This window comes from Gopherus evgoodei, chromosome 23 (genome assembly GCF_007399415.2).
Source record: "Gopherus evgoodei ecotype Sinaloan lineage chromosome 23, rGopEvg1_v1.p, whole genome shotgun sequence".
Taxonomy (NCBI): Eukaryota; Metazoa; Chordata; order Testudines; family Testudinidae; genus Gopherus; species Gopherus evgoodei.
Genome location: NC_044344.1, coordinates 4,539,305 through 4,559,112, shown reverse-complemented (window position 1 = coordinate 4,559,112; position 19,808 = coordinate 4,539,305). Strand labels below are relative to the sequence as shown.

Below are 19,808 nucleotides of genomic sequence, written 5' to 3'. Positions count from 1 at the left end.
ACGTTTGAGAACAGGAAAGAAACCGTAACGGAGCCTACGAATTCCCCTTGGAATCAGGGCAGAAACAGGGTGTTAAGGGCCATGCCCCTGCCCAAAAGTGCCATGGGAGATTCAAACACAGTATTCATCAGAGCCTCTTTTACAGTTTCTCTGCTAGCCCAGTGACCTCCCCTGGCACCCTGCTGGGGCGTTCGGCTCAGGCCTGACTGAGGAGCAAATGGATGGCTCAGCGGTCAGGATGGGAGCCTGGCACTTGGCCCTACATTCAGCTCCCTTCTCTGCCACAGACTTCCTGTGTCACCTTGGGCAAGTCCCTGAGCGTATGTCTCTGCTGCAGCTCAGCGAGGCCTAGCCACGCTAGCTTTAACCCAGCTAACGTAGCAGAGAAGACGTGGCAGTAGGGGCTGGGAACGCACGTATGGGTCCAGGCAGGTCGTGCCACTGCTTCTTCACCACTGCTTTTACCAGTGCTAACTAAATTGAAGCCCACGCAGGTAGATCTAACCGAGTCTTTGTGCCTCAGTTCCCCATCTGTAAAATGGGGGAGATAGCACAGAAACACACTACAGACCATGAGGGGCTCTGACCTGACAGCCATGGGGGGCCCAGAGAAGTACTTTAGCAAGAGAGAGGGCCACGGCTCTCATGGGTTTTCCAAAAGGGTCTCCCAGACAAGACTTGACCGGGATTTTATGCTCCTTGACAGAGGGAGCATAGCGGGTGCAGGATGGGAGTGGAGCCATGGCAGAAGTGAAGGAAGGATTCCCCCCACCCACTTTCACACTCCGTTGCTCGGTGACATTCAGCCTTGGTTGGGTGGCAGGGAGCAGCTACTGGATTGTCTGTGCTGAAGCTAGGAAATGCAGTGGAAGTCATTTGCATCGTCTCCTTTGCCACTCTCCCTCATGTCATCAGACCATTTCAGCATGGAAAAAACAACACAAAAAAAGCCACCAAAAACACACAAATCGTTTTTTTCCACTCCCTCCTCTTCCTCCCCACCCCCGCCGCAGCAGTCCGTCTGTTTGAAACGAAATTAAGAAACCCTTCATCTGCATGTGTTTGGAGAGTGGAACTCGTGCAGCAGGAGGGGAAAAAAATAAAATAAAAACAGCTGACAGCAAAATTTCATTATTCCCTCCCAACCCCCATAGAAGCAAATGAATAATTTGTTTTAAACAAGCATTTAAGCTCCTTTGCTGAGTGTCTCATTGAGCATCATTGCACCTGCAGCCCCAGCCCTGCCAGTAGGCGAGGGGGAGGATTTTAATGAGGACCTTGGCTGGGTAGCAAGCACAGTTGATAGGGAAAAGCAAGCCACACACACACCCCTTCCAGCCCCCTGGGTTTTCGCCACTGCTGGGAGAAGGTATCCTCTTGGGATATACAGGGTGACCATACATCCCATTTGGGCCACAGTCCCCTTTTTAAGCCCCGACTTTTGGGGGGGGGCACACAAAAGTGGGCATTTGTCCCGTTTTTGATCAGTTGACTTGAACAAATGGGAAAAATGCCCAAGTTTGTCAAAAAAGTGAGGTGCAGAGGAACATGGGGGGCGGGCGGGGGGAAGCGGAGATGCCAGCCCCATGCGGGGTGGGCGCAGGGCTGGGAGCGGAGGGCAGCATTCCAGCATGTGGGGGCCGGCAGGGTTGCAGCAACCAGCGACAGCCTCATGCTGGGGCCCGCCGAGTTCTAATGGCCGCCAGCAGCCTTGGGCAAGCAGCTGGGGACGTCCTGTTTTCCCTTTGGGAAATATGGTCATCTTAGCAGGTTGGCATGAGGAATCGGAGCCAGCAGGCACCAGTTATGGGGACGGCTGCTGCTCCTGATGTGAGTAGAACATGTGGGGGGAGGGATAGCTCAGTGGTTTGAGCATTGGCCTGCTAAACCCAGGGCTTGCGAGTTCAATCCTTGAGGGGGCCACTTAGGGAACGGGGGTAAAACTCTGGCTGGGGATTGGTCCTGCTTTGAGCAGCAGGTTAGACTAGATGACTCCTGAGGTCCCTTCCAACCCTGATATTCTATGAACTATGTGGGGGGAGCCTCCCGGCTCAGGCTGAACAAGAGGAGCTCTAAGGTGACTGGCTTTTCCTCACTGAGATTCCTCTCCCAGCTGGCAGCATGGAAAGGGCAGGAGGACTGTAGCCCTAGCCCAGTGGGTTGGGATGCAAGACAGCCCATATGTTCCCCTCTCCCTAGCAGAGGTGGCCAGTTCTGCGAGAGGAGACATGAGCTTCCCCCTTAGGAGAGCACAGGCGTAAACCCCAACAGCCTCGGAACGTGGTACAATTCCACGCCCACATCCCCAGACAGAACCCAGGAAAAAGGCTCACCCTGTTCCCACACGTGCTCTCTCCCTCTCGTGCTCACGCCGTCAGGACAGGACAGGGAGCTGTAAGATGGCCTCCTACCCCTGCCAACACAGCGCCTGCCCTGAGGAAGCATTCAAAAGTGCAGTCCAGCTGCAGGAGCAAATCTGCCTGGGGCACCAGATCACAGTATAAGGGTGGCTGTGGGTGGGGGTCTCTCTCGCCTTGCAAAGCCGGAGTCGAACCCCGTTCAGGAACCTTGTTTCTTCAGCCCTGCATACAACATGGCTTGACCCAGGCTATCAACATGCCCAGAACTCTCAATGGGGTGAGGCCAGGTCCACACTCTGCCACTTCCCCAAAAAGGGCTGTTGTATAAGCAGGGAAGAAAAGAGAAAGAACCAACCCCACGTGTGACGTGCTAGTCCCATTGCTTAACATGGTCAGAGATCAAGCCGCTGGGCACAACACAAGAACCTGAATGCGGTGGAGTAGATGGTCACAGGGAGAGGCAAACCTTGCAGACAGCAGGGGGTTACAGCCCTCTCCAATGGGCTTGCAAAGTTCATTTACTCTCCAGCTCCCTGCACTTTGAAATGGTGCGTTTCCCACCTCCCCCAGCCCAAGGGTGATTTGATGGCTTTATAGTCATTGTCAAACAGGTTTCCAGCTGAAGTGCAAGCCATACCACACAGCAGGGATAAGGGAACTCGGCTGGCACAAACAGCAGTCTATAGACCACACAGAGGGCATTTCCCTCCCCACATGTTTGGCTCCTTTCCCCCTGCTGTGTTGCCGCAGCCTCTCCTAAATGGAATAAGAACCCAAGAAGGATCAAGCTGAATTTCCCACCCCACAACGAGACTAGGCAGCTCAGCTCCCACCCAGCCACAGTTCCAACATCCTAGGGTGCAGGCAGAGGCCCCCTTCACCTCCCCTGATCCAAACCCCCAAGGGGACAAGCCTCAGCTCTCCTCAGACTGCTTTGATTATAGTCCAACATCTCAGCTACGTCCCATTTAAGGGCATCCCCCTATGGGGACCAGTGAGGTGAGAGTCCTTCAAAAATCAGGGAAGAAATCAGCTTTGTGAAATAGCAGGGAACAGGCCCAGCCTACTGAAGAGAGACGGCAAGCCGACAAGGCTGTCCTCCCATCCCTGAGAGTTTAAAGAGACAGCCAGGCAGAAGGGCCTGTGGCTAGGGCCTGCCCACTCACCTGAGCCCTGTGATCCTGCCAGCCAAGAGCCCCGCAGGACAGGCCCATCTCACGGTCACAACGAGCACCCGGGGGCGACTGGAAGGGTGTGCAGGCAGCGGCTGCAAAGGGGGCAGCAGTGGGGACACGAGGATGTGCGAGAGAGACAATTTCTACTTTTGGGACTCAGAGGAGACTGTCAAAAACAAGTGAGGGGAGGATATATTATCCTGGATGGATGCTGCTCGCTGGGGCCCGGGTGAGGGAGGCTATCCATGGGTCTGTCAGTGCAGCACTGAACGGGAACGGGACAGAGGAGAGGGTTATGCTGTGCACAACCCTGTCTGCTACAGTGCACACACCTATGCATCCTGGCCACTTTGCAGCACTCCCTGCCCCAAATGCACACACCCTTCCACGCTCCCCATCATCCCAGACACACCCCACTTTCTACTCTCCAGTACTGCCACCTTTCATTTTACACACACACATACACACACACACACACACACACCACACTCTCTCTCTCTCTCTCTGATGCTCATCTATCCATCCAGCACTCTGGGGACGCCTATTTCCATCTCCCACCTGCCTCCTCCTCTGAGCCTAAAAGGGAATCCTCTTCCCCCCGCCCCACCCCACACCCAACCCCACCATCCCAGCTACAGAGGATGTTGGCCCTCTTCTCTCCCCATCCTTGACTGTGATTGGCAGTTCAGAGGCTAGCGTGTGTGCTGGGAGGTCGTTTCCCTGGAGCAGGGTGGGAAGCAGCTGTGCTTTCTCTGACAGTGACTGCACAGGACAGATCGATGTACAGCAAAGAATCGGTTTCTATAATTAAATCCTGGGTTGCTGGGGCTTTAGACCTCCCTACCCTCACAAAAGGCAGAGGCAGCTGTCTGCCTTCCCCACGCTAGCTGGGTTACAATAGGACTCTTTGATACAGTGGATTCACTCAGATGCCTGGTACCAAGGCTAGCTCCAAAGGGTCTTCTAAACATCTGATGCTAATAAGCTACCTCAGCGGCTGTGGCTGCCGCGTGGCATCCCCCGAGGTTCTGTTCCTCAGGACAAGATAGACCATTACTGGAGAGAAGTGACCCTGGGAAAGGGAATAGACCTTTCACTCCAGGAGCGGGTGGACGGCTGGGGCTTTGCTAGTGGTAAACCCAGGACTGAAGGGACAAAAAGCCAAACTACCCCTCTCGCTGCAGCTCAAGCTATTGACTCCAGGACCCCTTGCTACACTAGGAATCTGACAGGAGCTGTCGGCAATGAACCCATGAACTGGCATGGAGAAAACATAACCACGAGTTCAGATGGGGCAAATTACTACTGCTGTTCTTTGCATCAGAGTCACTCCAGAGGCCTCCAACCACCATCGATGCCCCACATGCTCCTCACAAGAGACAGTCGCTGCTCCAAAGAGCTGACAGTCTAACTAGACAGACCAGGCCAGAAGGAAGGATTATTATCCCCCATTTTACAGATGAAGAAAGTGAGGCACAAAGAGATTAAGTGACTTTAGCAGGTCACACAATGAATCAGTAGCAGAGCCATGGATTAAACCCTGATTTCCTGGCACCCAGTCCAGTGCTTAAATCACACCGCCATCCTGCCTTTCAAAGCCATACAGTTACACAATTGGCCTCAGCTGCGCCAGCTCAGGGTGCCCATTGCTGACAGTGGCTCTGCGAACTAGGGTAAAAGCAGACTTTTAAAGGCCCCAGGGTGGGGCCGCATTGGGGGCACCCAGGACTGAATGAACGGACATGACCCCCTCCCAATCCTAGAGCAGGAGGGAGGAGTCTCTGTCTCTTACTCCTGGCTGGACAGTGAATAAGACCCTCCCTGTACAAAGCCGCTAGCTGGCTCCTATAGCCACCAGCCCCCTTCTCCTCCCCATAGGTGGGTACCATAGGCTGGGGGCACTAGCCTGGGGCGGGGGCCGGCAACTGTGGTGGTGAGGGTTCAGGGCTGGGATGGGGGGCACGGAAGGGGCGGGGCCTCGAACAGAAGGGGCGGGGCTGGAGACTAGCCTCCCATGCAGGTTGCAGTCCACAAGCTAGTTCCCCGGGGAATCCAGGGCTTGTCAAGAAGCAAGTATGGAAACATTTCCAAAAGTCTTTGAAGGCTGGGAGCTCCAGAGACAGTTTTGGGGAAATAATTAGGACAATAATCTTTGAGGAGGAGGAGGAGGAGGAGGAAAGAACACAACTGGGCTGGGAGAGCCACCCAGGGCCAGCCAGCCGTGGCACTGGGATAACCCACACAGCTCCTGGGTGTGGTGCTCCGTCCCCTCTAGTGGCACCGAGACCACTTCGAGATTAATGAGTCTGCTACAGCCTTAGCTAAGAGCCACGTGGCTTTTGGCTCATGCAGTAAAGACTCGGGCATTTAGCTCCAGAAGTGCCAGGTTCGATCCCACCCACTGCTGACTGGGCTCTGTTGGTGTGACACTGGCCATCCTCCGGGCAAGGGGGGTCTGCTTTGGGTGTTGGGCTCCAGCCTCCCAGGGCACTGTGCTCTTGGTCCCAGCGGGGTTGGGAGAGCAGGGGACTGATAGGGACACGTGAGAGCATCTATGATCTGCATGCCTGATGTAAATACACCTCGGCAGCGTGCCGCTTTCCTGAAAGGGCAGCACCAGCCGGGTTCCCCGGCACAGACGTCAGGAGCCAGGGCCATCGGCCGTGTCGAGGAAGCAGCAGGGAACGGGTAGCCTTGGGCTGGGCCAGCACCAGTTTAGGGGCAGAGGAACAATCCCAACTGGAGGGGGGAATATTCTCCTAGCTCTGACCCCAAACAATGCCCCGGTGAGTGGTCTCACTCTGGGGGTCTGCAATTGCTGCTTATTCACACCCCCCTTTTTAGGGAATCTCATGTACCCTGCCCCGCCTCAGACTATGGCAGCCTGTTTTCTGAGGGGAGGAGGGCAGCGCCTTCCTGCCTGCACCCCACCACTGAGGGGTTGCTTGCTGGCGGAGCGAGCCGCGGGGCCTCAGAGGCAGAGGTCCGGGCTGACAGAACTTCCATCAAAGATCGAGCACAGTCCGTCTATCACAACCAGGGGGAAAAGAGCAGGGAACAAAAGAAAGAAAACGCTGCCTGCCTGGGAACCTGCCCAGAGAGAGAGCGACAGAGACACACCAGAGCTAAAGCCCAAGCAGAGAAGGAAAAAACAGGGGCCCTAGCAACCAGCATGTCCCTCACCTCTTTCCAGCTTGCAATCCATCTCCTCTTCCCCTATGCCTCCTGCTGCACGCCCCCCCAGCACTAGGGAGGAGAGCTGGGGGTTCCAACCAAACCCACACAGTCAGAAAGCCCAACTGCACCAATTTGGGGCTGGTATGGCAACATCCTGGGAACCTGCTGGTGAAGTTTACGCACTCACACACACACACACACACACCCCTTTGTGAAGAATATCCCTGCCTTGACACCACCCAGACTCACACACAACCCAGTGCCGGAAACAATGTGCCTTTTCCTATTCTGCACACACACCAGGAGCAAAACGACCGCGAGTCACGGTGGCAAAGGGGGCGAACGGCTTGAGTTATTTTAAGTTTCCCTCCTCCTCCCCAAAACCTGTGATGTGCCATATTTTTCCACCTCCTTAAAGGACACTTAAAATAACTCACCCAGGCGACCTGCAGCCAGATTGCCTGTTCTGCACACTGCCTTTGATCACCACCACCCCCTTGGAAAAAGCCAAGAAACCAGGTATTAACCAGCCAATCAGCCAGCCCCCACCCTTCTGCACCCCATCTGTCTCTGTTATTTAATGAAGCAGACAGCATCACCACCAGCCCAGGAAAAGAAAGGAAAATTCTGAACCCAGCAAACAGCACAGCACTTAAACCACGTTGCTGTAAGGCAAGAGAGAGAAAAGCACACGTCCTTCCTTCCCCCCTGCTCCACCCCAAAAAAACCCAAACCAAACCAACAACTCCTCGTTCTGGCAAGGTTTCTAGGACAGCAGGTTCTATAGATACTTTATCCCCTTGGAGCCAGGCAGCCCTGACAACAGCACAACACTGAAAACCAGCAGTGGCCACAAGCACCAGATTAGCACCCCCTGCTGCCTTCCTCTGACAGCCAGCATCCCCTGGTAGCCCAGTCCCCCCACATCTGCAGCCATTCCCCCCAGCTGAGGGGGTAGCTGGAGAGTCCGACCTTGTCACTGCATGGAGGGGCTTAACCCTCCCCCTTTTAAAACCAAGATTCCCCCACCCCCCACCTGATCTTCCTCTGTTCAGCTTCAAAGCCAACCACTCCGGCATCAGCAGCACCAGTTCCCCACAGCATCACCACACAGTACCAGCAGTTGGAGGGAGGAGAGGAAGGAAAAAAAAACCCAAACACACAAATAAAACAAAATACCTGCTACTTAAGAATGGGTGCACATAGTGAGAGTGACATGCCTTGAGAGGGTGTATTTCCCATTATTGCCCGGACTTTCCTTGCTCGCTCGCTCTCTGATCTTTTTCTTTCTTTCTCCCAGTTGCTCAGGCCCAGCCAACCATGGGAGATCGCAGGCTGGAGTGCAAGAGAGGGCGCGCGGGAGCGTGGGAGCGCGTGCGTGAGTGCGCGCTCGGCTCAGCGATGTACAAAGGATCGAACGGGAGAAGCACATTAGCTCATGATAGATTAATGTGCTGGGAGATCTGTCCCTCTCGCTTAAAGGCCCCTACATTTTATTCCGAGATAGGTGTCTAGTCTAAATGCCAGGAGGATATTATGATAATGAGGACAGTGTGTAATTACCGCTGGTTCCGGCAGAGGCAGCAGGAGCCAGGAGGCAAGGCCATGTCTGAGACAATGATAAATATCCCACCGCCCGGCTCTCCCACATGGCACGAGTTGCAAACTGTTAATAATGGGCCACTTTCTTCTTAGCCAGCATAGGATCTCCCCTACAGACATGGGCTCCTGACACGGCCTTCACATTTACATCGCATACCTGCGGGGTGCAAGGAAATCTCATGTGTTCTTCATGGGGGAAAGGGGGTTATATGGTCAGAATCTCTCACCAGCCTGTCATAGGAGACAGTTACCGATTTAGCTTGAAAGGTCGATCAGGAACAATCTCAGCAAAGGATAGGAGTAGAAACCACATCAGCTAAAGTTCCTTTTGTTGATCGCTTCCCCAGATAGTATTGACAGCTGTCAGTTATGTCTCAGAGATGGCCTGTCCATCATCTGGCCATTGCACACTGCCTACCTAAGCCACCATGAATGCCCCCCCCGAGGGGAGGGAGATGGGAATTGATATATATACTAATTATTCAGAGCATTACAGTCACACCTAGAACCCCCAGATGAAATTGAGGCAGCGTGGTGGCAGGTGTTGTGCCTAGCAAGACACACCCCTGGCCCTAAAGAGATTACGATTGAAAGAGATGAGACAGACGGTGCTTAATTTGGGCCAGGGCTGAGCTCTGGCACCTCTAGGCTTGCCGCATCCATTATGCACGTAAAAAATAAAAAATGCTTGAGTTCTAGCACCACTTTCCTTACAAATTACGCACTAGAGACAGATAAAGCGTGGGACGGGGGTGGGAAAACCCAATGAAGTGACTTGTCCCAGAGCCAGCAGAGAACCCAGCTCTGCTGATTCCCATTCCAGAGCCCTATCCACTAGGTCACATTGCCTCTCCAAAAATCAATGAAAGCCCACCTCTGAGAGCACAAGAACATTACATAATCACGCCTGTGACCCTGCTAGACAGGCCTCCATGCCAGGGCAGGGCTGGGGTAGCAGAGATTAACAACCCATGCCACCATCCTCCATAGTGACCCATGCTGAGCTGTGAGCATCCCAACAGCCAATGCTGCTGGACGGATGCCACTGGGATTGCAGGAACCAGGGGCTCCCACAAAGGAGAGCGAGGAGGGGGAAAGCTGTCTGAGTACCCACATCCTTACCTGCTTAAATGACAGCAGCTTTCCCCATGCCAGCCAGTGCTGCGGACGAGCTCCCAGCTATGGACCAGCTCCCGTGCATGCCTGAGAGGAACCCCTGCACTCCTCCGGCTGGAGGACTCTTCCCGCGATGGGGATGTATTAGCTGCTCAGTCAGGAGAGCGAGTGCCCAGCGGGCACAGAGAAAGTGAAATCTCTGGCTCCATTAGGAGAACCTCTGAGGGGCTGAAGCCTTTTTCAGCTCCACTGAAGTGCATCTTGATTGAGCTGATGTGTGAGTCCTGACAGAGAAATGCCCCATTGCAGAGTGCTGTGGGCCTTGGCTGTCGGGGAGGAGGGGGGAAGCTGTCCCCAGGAGGAAGCATAGAGAGCTCAGACATGGGCACCTGTTATCTTAATGGGACAATGGCCCTATAGCTATGGGCCCGCATTTCCTACTCTGCTATGGCTGGAAGGCTCTCTCCTTCACTCCCATGCCAGCTTCATTAACCTGAAATTGCTTCCCGTGCCCATGAGAGGGGCTCTTACAAGGCAGCAAGGGATGCAGAGTTTCAGCACCACAGGGCAGGGGGGTGTTTGCAGGTGGGGGTTGGGAAGTGAAAAAAGGAAGAGGTGGAAAAACAGATGGGGAGAGAGAATGGGAAAGGGGAAGGAAAGACAGACCCGAGTTGCTGCTGAAACTGAAGAGCAACCCACAGATTTGGAATATACATGAACGGGCTCAATCCTGGCGTAAGTGGCTGAGATTCCCTGGCCTGCGCTGTACAGGAGCTCTGACTAGATGAATTTATGGTCCCTTCAGGCCTTAAAAATCTATCATTTAATAGCAAGTTCTGACCCCTCCCAACAACCCCCCCAAAAAAGAAAACTTGGGAAGGTCTGAGATTCCCCAAATCCCACAGAGGCTGCCTGGGATGAAAGGGGCCAGGGTGGCATATACTGAGCTCCGAGCAAAGCTTCCGACTGAAAAACCCTTTCTTGCTAACGTTGCATGATCCTGACCGAGAAGTTCACACGGTTGGCTACTGAATCCCCACGCCAGGATTCTCCAAGAGGCTTGAAATGCCATTTGCCAGCCTCCATGCCAAGTGTGCAGGAGGCAGCCATGGTCTGGTGTTAGCTGGCTGTGCTAGGGGACAAGTCTGAGTGGGCGTCTCTGAATGTCTGTGGGGCAGGGAGCGCCCTTTCGGGCAGTCATACTACAAAGGGCAGACTCTGAGGGGGCTCATACCCTGATGGAACACAAGGCAAACACACAGCAAGCCCAGCCTGTGGCCGACTTTCCCAGGGAAGTTTGCATTTCACAGACAATCAGGTAGAAATTTACAAGCCTGGCCAAAAACTACTCCCTCATCAGCAACTCAAAACCCAGGTCTGTCTACATGGGTTTAGAGCAGGAGTTGGCAACCTTTCAGAAGTGGTGGGCCGAGTCTTCATTTATTCACTCTAATTTAAGGTTTCACGAGCCAGTAATACATTTTAACATTTTTAGAAAGTCTCTTTCTATAAGTCTATAATATAGAACTAAACTATTGTTGTACGTAAAGTAAATAAGGTTTTTTAAATGTTTAAGAAGCTTCATTTAAAATTAAATTAAAATGCAGAGCCTCCCCACCCCCCGACTGGTGGCCAGGACCCAGGCAGCATAAGTGCCATGGAAAATCAGCTCACGTGCCACCTTTGGCATGCATGTCATAGGTTGCCTACCCCTGGTTTAGAGGCATTTTGGCATGGTCGGGGCATCCGTAAAATCAAGCAGCTGGAAATGCTGATGAGAGTCGGGGATAAGTCTAACGGGTGCTGTAATAACTCCCCCACACAGCTGACCTGATGCCTCTCAGTCCCGACACAGTCCCTCCCCAGTCCCAAACACAGACTTCCAACTCTGTTAGAACTTTGCTAAGATATATAGTGGGTCAAGTTACAGACAAATCTCGATGAATAAACTGACTCTGCTACACTCATGTCATCAGAGATATTAATCAGGGTTGCATGGGAAGGTAATGCAGGTACCTTAAGACGAAATGCTCATACAGTAACACTCAGAACTGTTACAGTCACCCTATGTCACCAAGAAACTAAATAATATTATTCACCGAATCTTCTGTAATACCCCTGTGCCTGGACAACAACCACCACCACCACCCTTAGCTCTTCTATAGCATTTTTTCTATCAGTAGATTGTAATGTACTTCACAAAAGGACGTCAGTACCATTATCTCCATTTTACAGATGGGAAGACTGAGGGACAGAGAGGGGAAGTGACTTGCCCACAGTCACACAAGAGGCAGTGGCAGGGACAGGAATAGAATCCAGGTCTTCTGAGTCATAGTCCATTGAATCATAGAACTGGAAGGGACCTCGAGAGGTTATCCAGTCCAGTCCCCTGCACTCCAGGCAGGACTAAGTATTATCTAGACCATCCCTGACAGGTGTTTGTCTAACCTGCTCTTAAAAATCCCCAATGATGGAGATTCCACAACCTCCCCAGGCAATTTATTCCAGTGCTTAACCACCCTGACAGTTAGAAAGTTTTTCCTAATGTCCAACCTAAACCTCCCTTGCTGCTATTTAAGCCCATTGCTTCTTGTCCTGTTCTCAGAGGTTAAGAAGAACAATTCTTCTCCTTCCTCCTTGTAACAACCTTTTCTTGCTCTGTTCACACTGCCTCATGACAGCCGGCACCATCCAGGGTTCTTGGAGGTGGTGAATATGGCTTCTCTTAGAGTCTGCATACGAGAACCCAGCACAGTTACTGGTGGCTTCCACCAAAAAAACCCTCGTCCCTGAGCCCTTGAGATGTGACGGGGCCACCCTCTACGGTGGAGAGGAGGACGGCCAGCTGAAAGTTCCAAGACTCTTCAGCATCAAAAAGGACAAAAAGGCTGGTGTTTTAATCGTAGCAAATCCAAGAGAAACGGCCAAGTTCCATATCCCTTTCTGAGCTCAAGTCGTTTCAAACACGCATTAAGGAGAAATATTTGAAAGCTAAAGTGTATTAAACAAGCACTTTATCCTCATCAGCAGAGAGATTATGGACCTACGCTGGTCTCCTTCCAATAACTTTATGCACAGGGTACCACGAGGCCATCTTCTCTTTTCAAAAAGCCATTAAAAACATGTTGGAGTGAAGTGACTGCTGATGAAAACACTGGACTGACTTGATGCACCGATTGGTACGGAACGGACCAGCAACAACACAAGCGACGCGATACCATGGTGCCAGGCTTTTTCTGGCAGACACAGCTAGGAATTACAAGGGGAATTCCCATTTTCCAAGCCAGATGGCTGAGGTGCAGTATTGCCACCCCTAAATGCTCAAAACTTAGGAGTCAGGCCCCAGTTGCAAGATTAAAGAAAAAAACCTCATGGTTTTTAAAGACAATTAATAATTTGCCTCATTTTTGAACCTTCAGGTGTCACTTTGCCAAGCTTTTTCTGCTGCTATGATGGCTAGAAACTTTCTTTAAAAAAAATATATCAAGATGAGATTCTCACATAGCACATGACTCCTGGAGCTGGGGCTTTAAGAAAGCAAATACTGTGATAAAATTCTATGGTGTGGCAGCATTCCAGAGGATGGAAAAGCCTCTGCTGTCAGCAGAAAGGGAAGTACCAAGAAAGGACCCTTTATAGAGCTGGTTTGGAAGCCTGTCTCACAGGAGAGGAGAGGAAGGAGAGATGAACTGAGGGAGGAGAGGATTGAAAAATGGATGGAAGGAGAGAGCTGAATGGCCCACGAGCAGCTCTTAAGAGCTTCCCTCAGCTGTGCTGTCTTTCCCAGTGCAGGCAGATAAGTGGACTTCCCCCTTCTCCACAAGAGCCTCCCCCCACGCCCACCCAGGCAGCTTTTTCATTTTAAATCAAACTGTGGGACCAAAAAGTGGGCCACCATCACTCCTACTGGGGAGAACTAGGACCAGCTTCCCTTCAAACAAACAGAGGAGAAAAATAGACTCAACACTTTTTCCATTTTTCTTAGGGAGTCCCCCCAGCCACCTATCATCATGCTTCTCCCACCCACAGCCTGCCCATAACACAGGCACCCCCGGCTTCACTTTCCAGCTGACACAGTTTCACCTTTCCATCCTTCACAACCCACCAAGTACCATCAACTTCACCTTCCAGCCAACATAGGGACCCCCAGCCATTCCTGGCTGCCTGCATTCGTCTGAACGCCTCCTCTTCCCACCCGCTTTTGTTCTGAACCAGACCCTAATAAGCCAGCGATTTACTCACCAGCTGCGAGGTTGAGGACTGACCCAGTTCTGGGCTGCTCCCGGGATCGGTGGCAAGAGGCAGGGCCGAAGGAGCAGCTGTGGTCTTGGCATCTAGCACCTGTAATTTCAGGAGCCAGGGTAAGCTGGGTGCGGACGGTGTTCGCTGTTCTGTACAGGGTGGAGCCGCTACACGTATCAGGTAACATCCCTGGGAAACCTAGAGAGAGCGCAAATGAAAGAGGAACTGCCCGACTGGGGAGCGGGGTGGGCGGCTCATGTGTGAGAAGGCAAAGGAGGGAGCAGGGTGCTGCAACAGTACATTTTAGGACAAGTCAAACCATAGAGGAAACAAGGGATCAATAAAATGAGAGAGGGTGAGGGCTCAGCTTTCACGGCATGGCTGTCTGGGGCACTAGCTTGCCAGGGCCAGAGAGGGATCGCTGTCACTTTTATAGCCACCAACCTTCTTAAATACAGAATTTCATGGTCACCACAGGGACAGACTCCAGATCCTCCTGCTCGAAGAGCACAAGCCCCAGACACGTAAGTTAAAGGAGACTCACACTCAGCTATATAGGGCATGTGGTACACAGCTGAGCAATTCCAATGACATCAGAGAGTGGCGGTGAGACATGTACCAGCCAGTTCATTGTAAAACTTAGCTCTTTTTATGGTGCCTTTAATCTAAGGGTCTCAAAGTACTTTTCAGTCACTGATTAATTAAGCCTCACAACAAACCCCGCAAAAGAGATTAATCTCACTGAAATGCAGCCACCTCTGGGGCAGAGCACAACTGAGAGCAACAAGAGATCTATAGATGAGTTACTAATTATTTCTACTGTGGCAGCACTTGAGCATCCCTGCCTCCATTGCACTAGGCACTCACAGGCCCTGCCCCAGCTAGCTCACAATCTAGAACAATTTCACACCAGAGGCCCCCCACCCACCCAGACAGGACCCTCCTGCCATTGGCAACGTGGGAAGGGCAGGTTGGTATCAACCTGCTGATAGCTGGGCGGGTGGGAGTATCTAGGGAGAGGGTAAGCTGAGGAGGGTGGTGGGGTGGTCATAGAGCATACCACAGGCTTAGTGTCCCCTGCAGGTAAAACAGGGCAGTCTCAGCTGCTGCAGCACACACCTGGGAGGCCTGTCTGCTCTAGCTAATACAGAGCCAGCTGTGAAAACCTCCCCACCAGCACCCTCCACCCTACCCCAGAGCCGCTTCCTCCACAGCCAAGAAGAGAGCTCAGGCTCGGGTGCATTCAGTCCAGAACCTCTCCCGACTCAGACTGCTAACCCGGGAGGCTGATGAACACCACGTGCGAGGGTGGCACCATGCAATGGGCTGTTGCCCAGGAACATCTGGCTAGAGACCCATCAGCTCTTCTCAGACACGCCAGGCCAGCCGTCGGATGCACTGACTCTTCCCACCTGTCTGTGCCCTTTGCTGAAATGCTGCCACCTTCTGAAGGTAAAAAATAGATATTTTAAAAGGCATAAATATGTGTGAGAAGTCACACGAGTATTAGCTAGCAGCAAGGGGACGCGGTGGCAGAGTGAGTCAGGTGCTTACATTCTCGCCTATAGTAGTACCCTCCCTTACGATTTGTATCACAGTAGATCTGGCAGCCCAGATCTGTATGCTAGGCCTTACATGTGCACACAGGGAGACCCCGTGCCCAGGAGAGCCGAGAACCTAATGAGACCAGACAGACAGCAGAAGGAGAAATAGGTTCAGAGAAGAAGGGAGACATCCAAGGTCACCCAGCAGGTCCGTGGCAGCCGAGGGAACAGAACTAGGTGTCCTGATGCCCTTGCCCAGATGTGATAAGCTCTCTGGGGGAGGAGGACTCTCTTTGTTACGTGCACAGTACCTAGGACAGTGTGGCCCTGATCCCCCACTGGGGCCGGAAGGCACTACTGAAATACACATTATTTACATGTATTGCCCCTTGCCTCTGCAAGCAGGAATACGTCACAAGTGAAAGGGCCTCCCTTGACCACTAGTCTTTCTCCACAAGACAGAACCCCTCAATCCCACCCCTTCCCCACACACATTTTGGCTTCGCAGTCACCTCTTCTCAAACTTTCTTGCTGCAAGATCTCAGAGCTTCTGAAGCACCCGAGTCTGCTTTGCTCATGTTTTTATATATGGTTTCACATACACACACACATCCCACACACATCTGTCCCCCTGTGCACACGCGCTTACCCACGAGCACAGCCCCATCCCTCCAAATCTCCCTGTACACACATACACACTTCCAGTTACATAATGCACCCAATTCCCCCCTGCAACATTCACACATACATCCAGCCTCAGATACATCCCCTAACAATCCCCAAGGAGATTTGCACATTTGTCCACTCAGCACACACACACTCCTGAAATCCACTGGGTTCTTTACTTCAGGAAGTTTATCAGCTTTCCCTCCCGTATCCTCTAAGGAGGAAGAATTTGCAGCCTAAGGCCATGGTTCTCAACCAGAGATATGCATACCCCTAGGGATACACAGAGGTTTTCCAGGGGGTACATCAATGCATCTAGATGTTTATCTAGTTTTACAGCAGGCTACATAAAAAGCTCCAGAGAAGTCAGTACAAACTAAAATTTCACACAGACAATGACCTGTTTATCTTGCTCTGTATACCCTACACTAAATGTAAGTACAATATTTATAGTCCAATTGGTTTATTTTATAATTATACGGTAAAAATGAGAAAGTCAGCGATTTTTCAGCACTGGTGTGACTGTGACACATCTGTATTTGTATGTCTGAGTTTGTGAGCCTGTAGTTTTTAAGTGAGGTGAAACTTGGGGTACGCAAGACAAATCAGACTCCTGCCAGGGGTACAGTAGTCTGGAAAGGTTGAGAGCCACTAATCTAAGGAAGTCGAGTATCAGGGGGGTAGCCGTGTTAGTCTGGATTCGTAAAAGTGGCAAAGAGTCCGGATCGCACCTTGTAGACTAACAAACGTATTGGAGCATGAGCTTTCGTGGGTGATGCATCCGACAAAGTGGGGATTCACCCACGAAAGCTCACGCTTCAGTACGTCTGTTAGTCTATAAGGTGCCACAAAACTCTTTGCCGCTGAGCTAAGGGAGGTACTTTCATTGCCAACATCCAGGGCGTTTGCACCTGTGGAGTCAAAGCGCTGACTGAAGTTCTAATCCCACAGGGCCAGATCCTTCCCCACTTGCTCAGGCTGAGTGGAACCGTCTCCCTGACGAAAGGTGGCAGGATCTGGCTTTTCAATAGCCCCTCCTATCAGACAGGATCTCAGCAGGTTTCACCTAGTTTAGCCTCAACTCCTGAGGGTCATGTTCTGATTATCCCCCATGCTCCATAGGGAAACCGGAGCACAGAGCAGCGGATGGGAGGACAAGATCACATAGGCTCAGTGGCAAAGACAGGAACAGCACCCAGGACTCCGAACCATCTGCTTTAACCTCAAGAAAGCCCATCCTCCTGCATGAAGCGCTGGGGGAGGGGAGTTAAATGGACATCCCTGCTATGGAAACTGAGCTGGATGTAGAGACTATCAAATGGAAAACCTTGCAAACCCTGGATAGATTATGCCGCCAGCTCCATATAGGGTTGGGCATGGGAGGACATGGCAGCGTATTTTCCTCAGTAACTGGGGAAGGCTTAATACCAGTTAAATAATACATGTATTGGCAGATGTTGATAGCCAGGGGTATCATATTCACATAGATTGTATAGTCTCACAAAGGGACCGACTGCCTTCTTGCTGTCCCTTCCCATCTGGAATGCTCAGGGAAGTGACAGTCCACCTCCAAGCCTGTCCACATGTCTGATTTCCACTGGGAGCAGCAGAACTGGAGTGGCTCACGTGTACACAGCAAGCTCTGAAAGAACATTACCCGGCCCCTACCCCAGCTCTCTGTTAGGCCTGTAGGCAAAATGAATTGAATTGTATGGAGGAGAGAGAACGAGAGAGAGCTCCCTCAGCAATCAGAGCTGGGGGAAGTACTGCAAACCCAGATCCTTAACTCAGGGAGGGGAGGGAGGCAGCAGAAGGAGACAACACAAGTACCACAATCAAGACTATTACAGCTCTGTCCTCTTCAAAAAAAAAAAAATCACTGACCTTTGCTGTGCATCAAACTCCAGATTAGCACGCAGACTTCCATCCCGACTGAGATTTTACCCTGGCGCAAGGAGTGAGCAAAGGTATCCAGGAACCAGGCAGCACAAGTGGGTCATGGCAGGACAAGAAACCTGAGAGCTGCTAGAAAGCTCGGTATTGGGTTGGGGCTGGGGGAGGGACATAGGGCATTAGGAACCAGGACTGGCTCAGAGAAGGGGCAGGACTGGTTTTGCATCTCAAAGAGTCCAAGCCTGCAGCCTCCACTTGGCACGTTCATATCATTTCTCTCCTGTATTAACATGCAGCAAGAGAAGGGCTGACATGGCAAAAATGCCGACCTTAATACAGAAAAGCCCCATGTTTAGGGGACTTCGGATCCCCAGCTCATTATCAAGAAAATTCACATCCCAGCCCAGATTTCCAAATACACCCAAAGGTCTGGACTTTTCGAGCCAAAGGTTTTGTCAGGCCCTCTATCAAATAGCAATCATACTAAAGGCTTCTCTAGACAGGGAAATTAACCAGCATTACTCACACCACTCTAGTTATACTGCTATCATGCCCCATGTGGACACTTATTTCAGAACATGAGGGACTTCTTCTGGTTTAGTTTATGTCACTCTGGAAGTAGCATACGCTAAACGAAAAGAGAAGTAACTGATATAATTATACCTGTATAGTCATGCCGGTACATTTCTCTGCCCTTAGGCCATGCAGCATGGGCTACGAGTTAGAGCAAGGAAGCTGGGAGCCAGGACTCCTGGGTTCTCTTCCCATCTGTCAATGAATCAGTGTATGGCCTTGAATTAATCGCTGCACCTCTATGCTTCAGCTTTCCCATCCATAGAAGAATACCCTAGATCTTAAGGAAAAGGTTGAGAGGCTCAGTTAGTCTGCAAAGTGCTTTGAAATCCTTGGATGTGCTATACATGCATCTTTTTGTTTTCTTTGTGCAGCGCCTGGCACCATGGGGTCCTCCGCTAGGTGCCATGGTAATGCAAATAAACTATTATGGGAGCATTTCCCCAGCAGAGATCAACCCTCCCCACCTTGTACTAGATACACTGTAAATCCTTTGGGATAGGGTGAGTTCCTTTATAGCCTCTTGCAGCACGCTGCCCTCCTCAAAGGAGCTCGCTCACCGCTAGGGGCCCACTCGTGGCATTGCAGCTCCAACTCAGCTAGTGACAGTTGTTGTTCCTCCAGCCACTCAGCCACCATCCCACGTCCTCCCCTCCCAGGTCACAGTGAGCCCAACTGAGTTCCACCCTCTCGGGGCTCTTCCCCAGCCTGTCTTGAGAGTCCCCTTTCCAAGCTCAATAACCCTTGCCATGGGCTTGCACATCCCCCTCCCTGGGGCTGGTAGGAGAACCCAGCCCCACTCTCTAGCCTGGGTTCTGGCCCAGAGCTCTATACTGCACAGCTCAACCTGTCCTTCACCAGTGCTGTGGTTTTCCACAGGTCACCACCTACCTCAAGCCTTCTTAAGTTCCCCCCTGGCTCTCCCAGTCCCTTCCCTGCTTAGTCAAAGTCTTTCCCCAGCTAGCAGGCCAAGCTTTCCTTCCTACTCTAAGCCCCCTAACTCTTCCCCGTGGGCTTTATCACCACTTCAGCCTGGCCTCTCCCTCTTCCCTAGAGACACTTTCTGCTCCTTAGGGAGGGTGCCTGATAGCCCCCAGGTGGGGCTCATTCTGTACTCTGGTTGGCTTAGGCCTCAGTTCTCCAGCCCAGCCACAGGGCAAGCCACCGTGTTACAGAGCAGCAAAGAATTCCTCACCTGCTTTCCCTGGGAGCTGGTCTCCAGGCCTCTTCAGGTCCTCCCTAGTCACATACTCCACCCACAGCCCTCTCTGTTGAATGCAGGCTCCTGGTGATCCTTTGCTCAGCCCCGCGAGAGCCAAACTCCCACTGAAGTCAGCAGGGCAGGCTCAGGCCTCCTGGCCTCTGCTTGGCTTCCTTCAGCGGCACAGCGGATGCTGAGCAGGTGCAACAGGAAGCCAGCTGCCAGCCTTGGTCTGCACTCTCCTGGCACGGGCAAGACA

The 19,808-nt window shown here is 52.0% G+C and overlaps 1 protein-coding gene across 16 annotated transcripts in view; it reads right to left on the bottom strand.

The window, feature by feature from the left end:
- The window catches only part of SRCIN1 (SRC kinase signaling inhibitor 1), a 181,919-nt gene extending 163,345 nt beyond the window's left edge, over positions 1–18,574 (bottom strand). For 11 of the 16 annotated variants that reach the window (XM_030541434.1, XM_030541440.1, XM_030541453.1 and 8 more), the window contains exons 1-2: positions 17,767–17,843; positions 13,673–13,870 (exon numbers count right to left, since the gene is read on the bottom strand). In XM_030541434.1, the coding sequence (XP_030397294.1) occupies positions 13,673–13,870; positions 17,767–17,809 (241 nt within the window). In that variant the 5' untranslated portion in view covers positions 17,810–17,843. Of the gene's footprint in view, positions 1–7,748; positions 7,825–7,932; positions 8,159–13,672; positions 13,871–17,766; positions 17,844–18,438 lie in introns of those variants that run through there. The other 5 variants (XM_030541435.1, XM_030541446.1, XM_030541450.1 and 2 more) reach the window with 5 other exon arrangements.
- Positions 18,575–19,808: the final 1,234 nt, after the last annotated feature.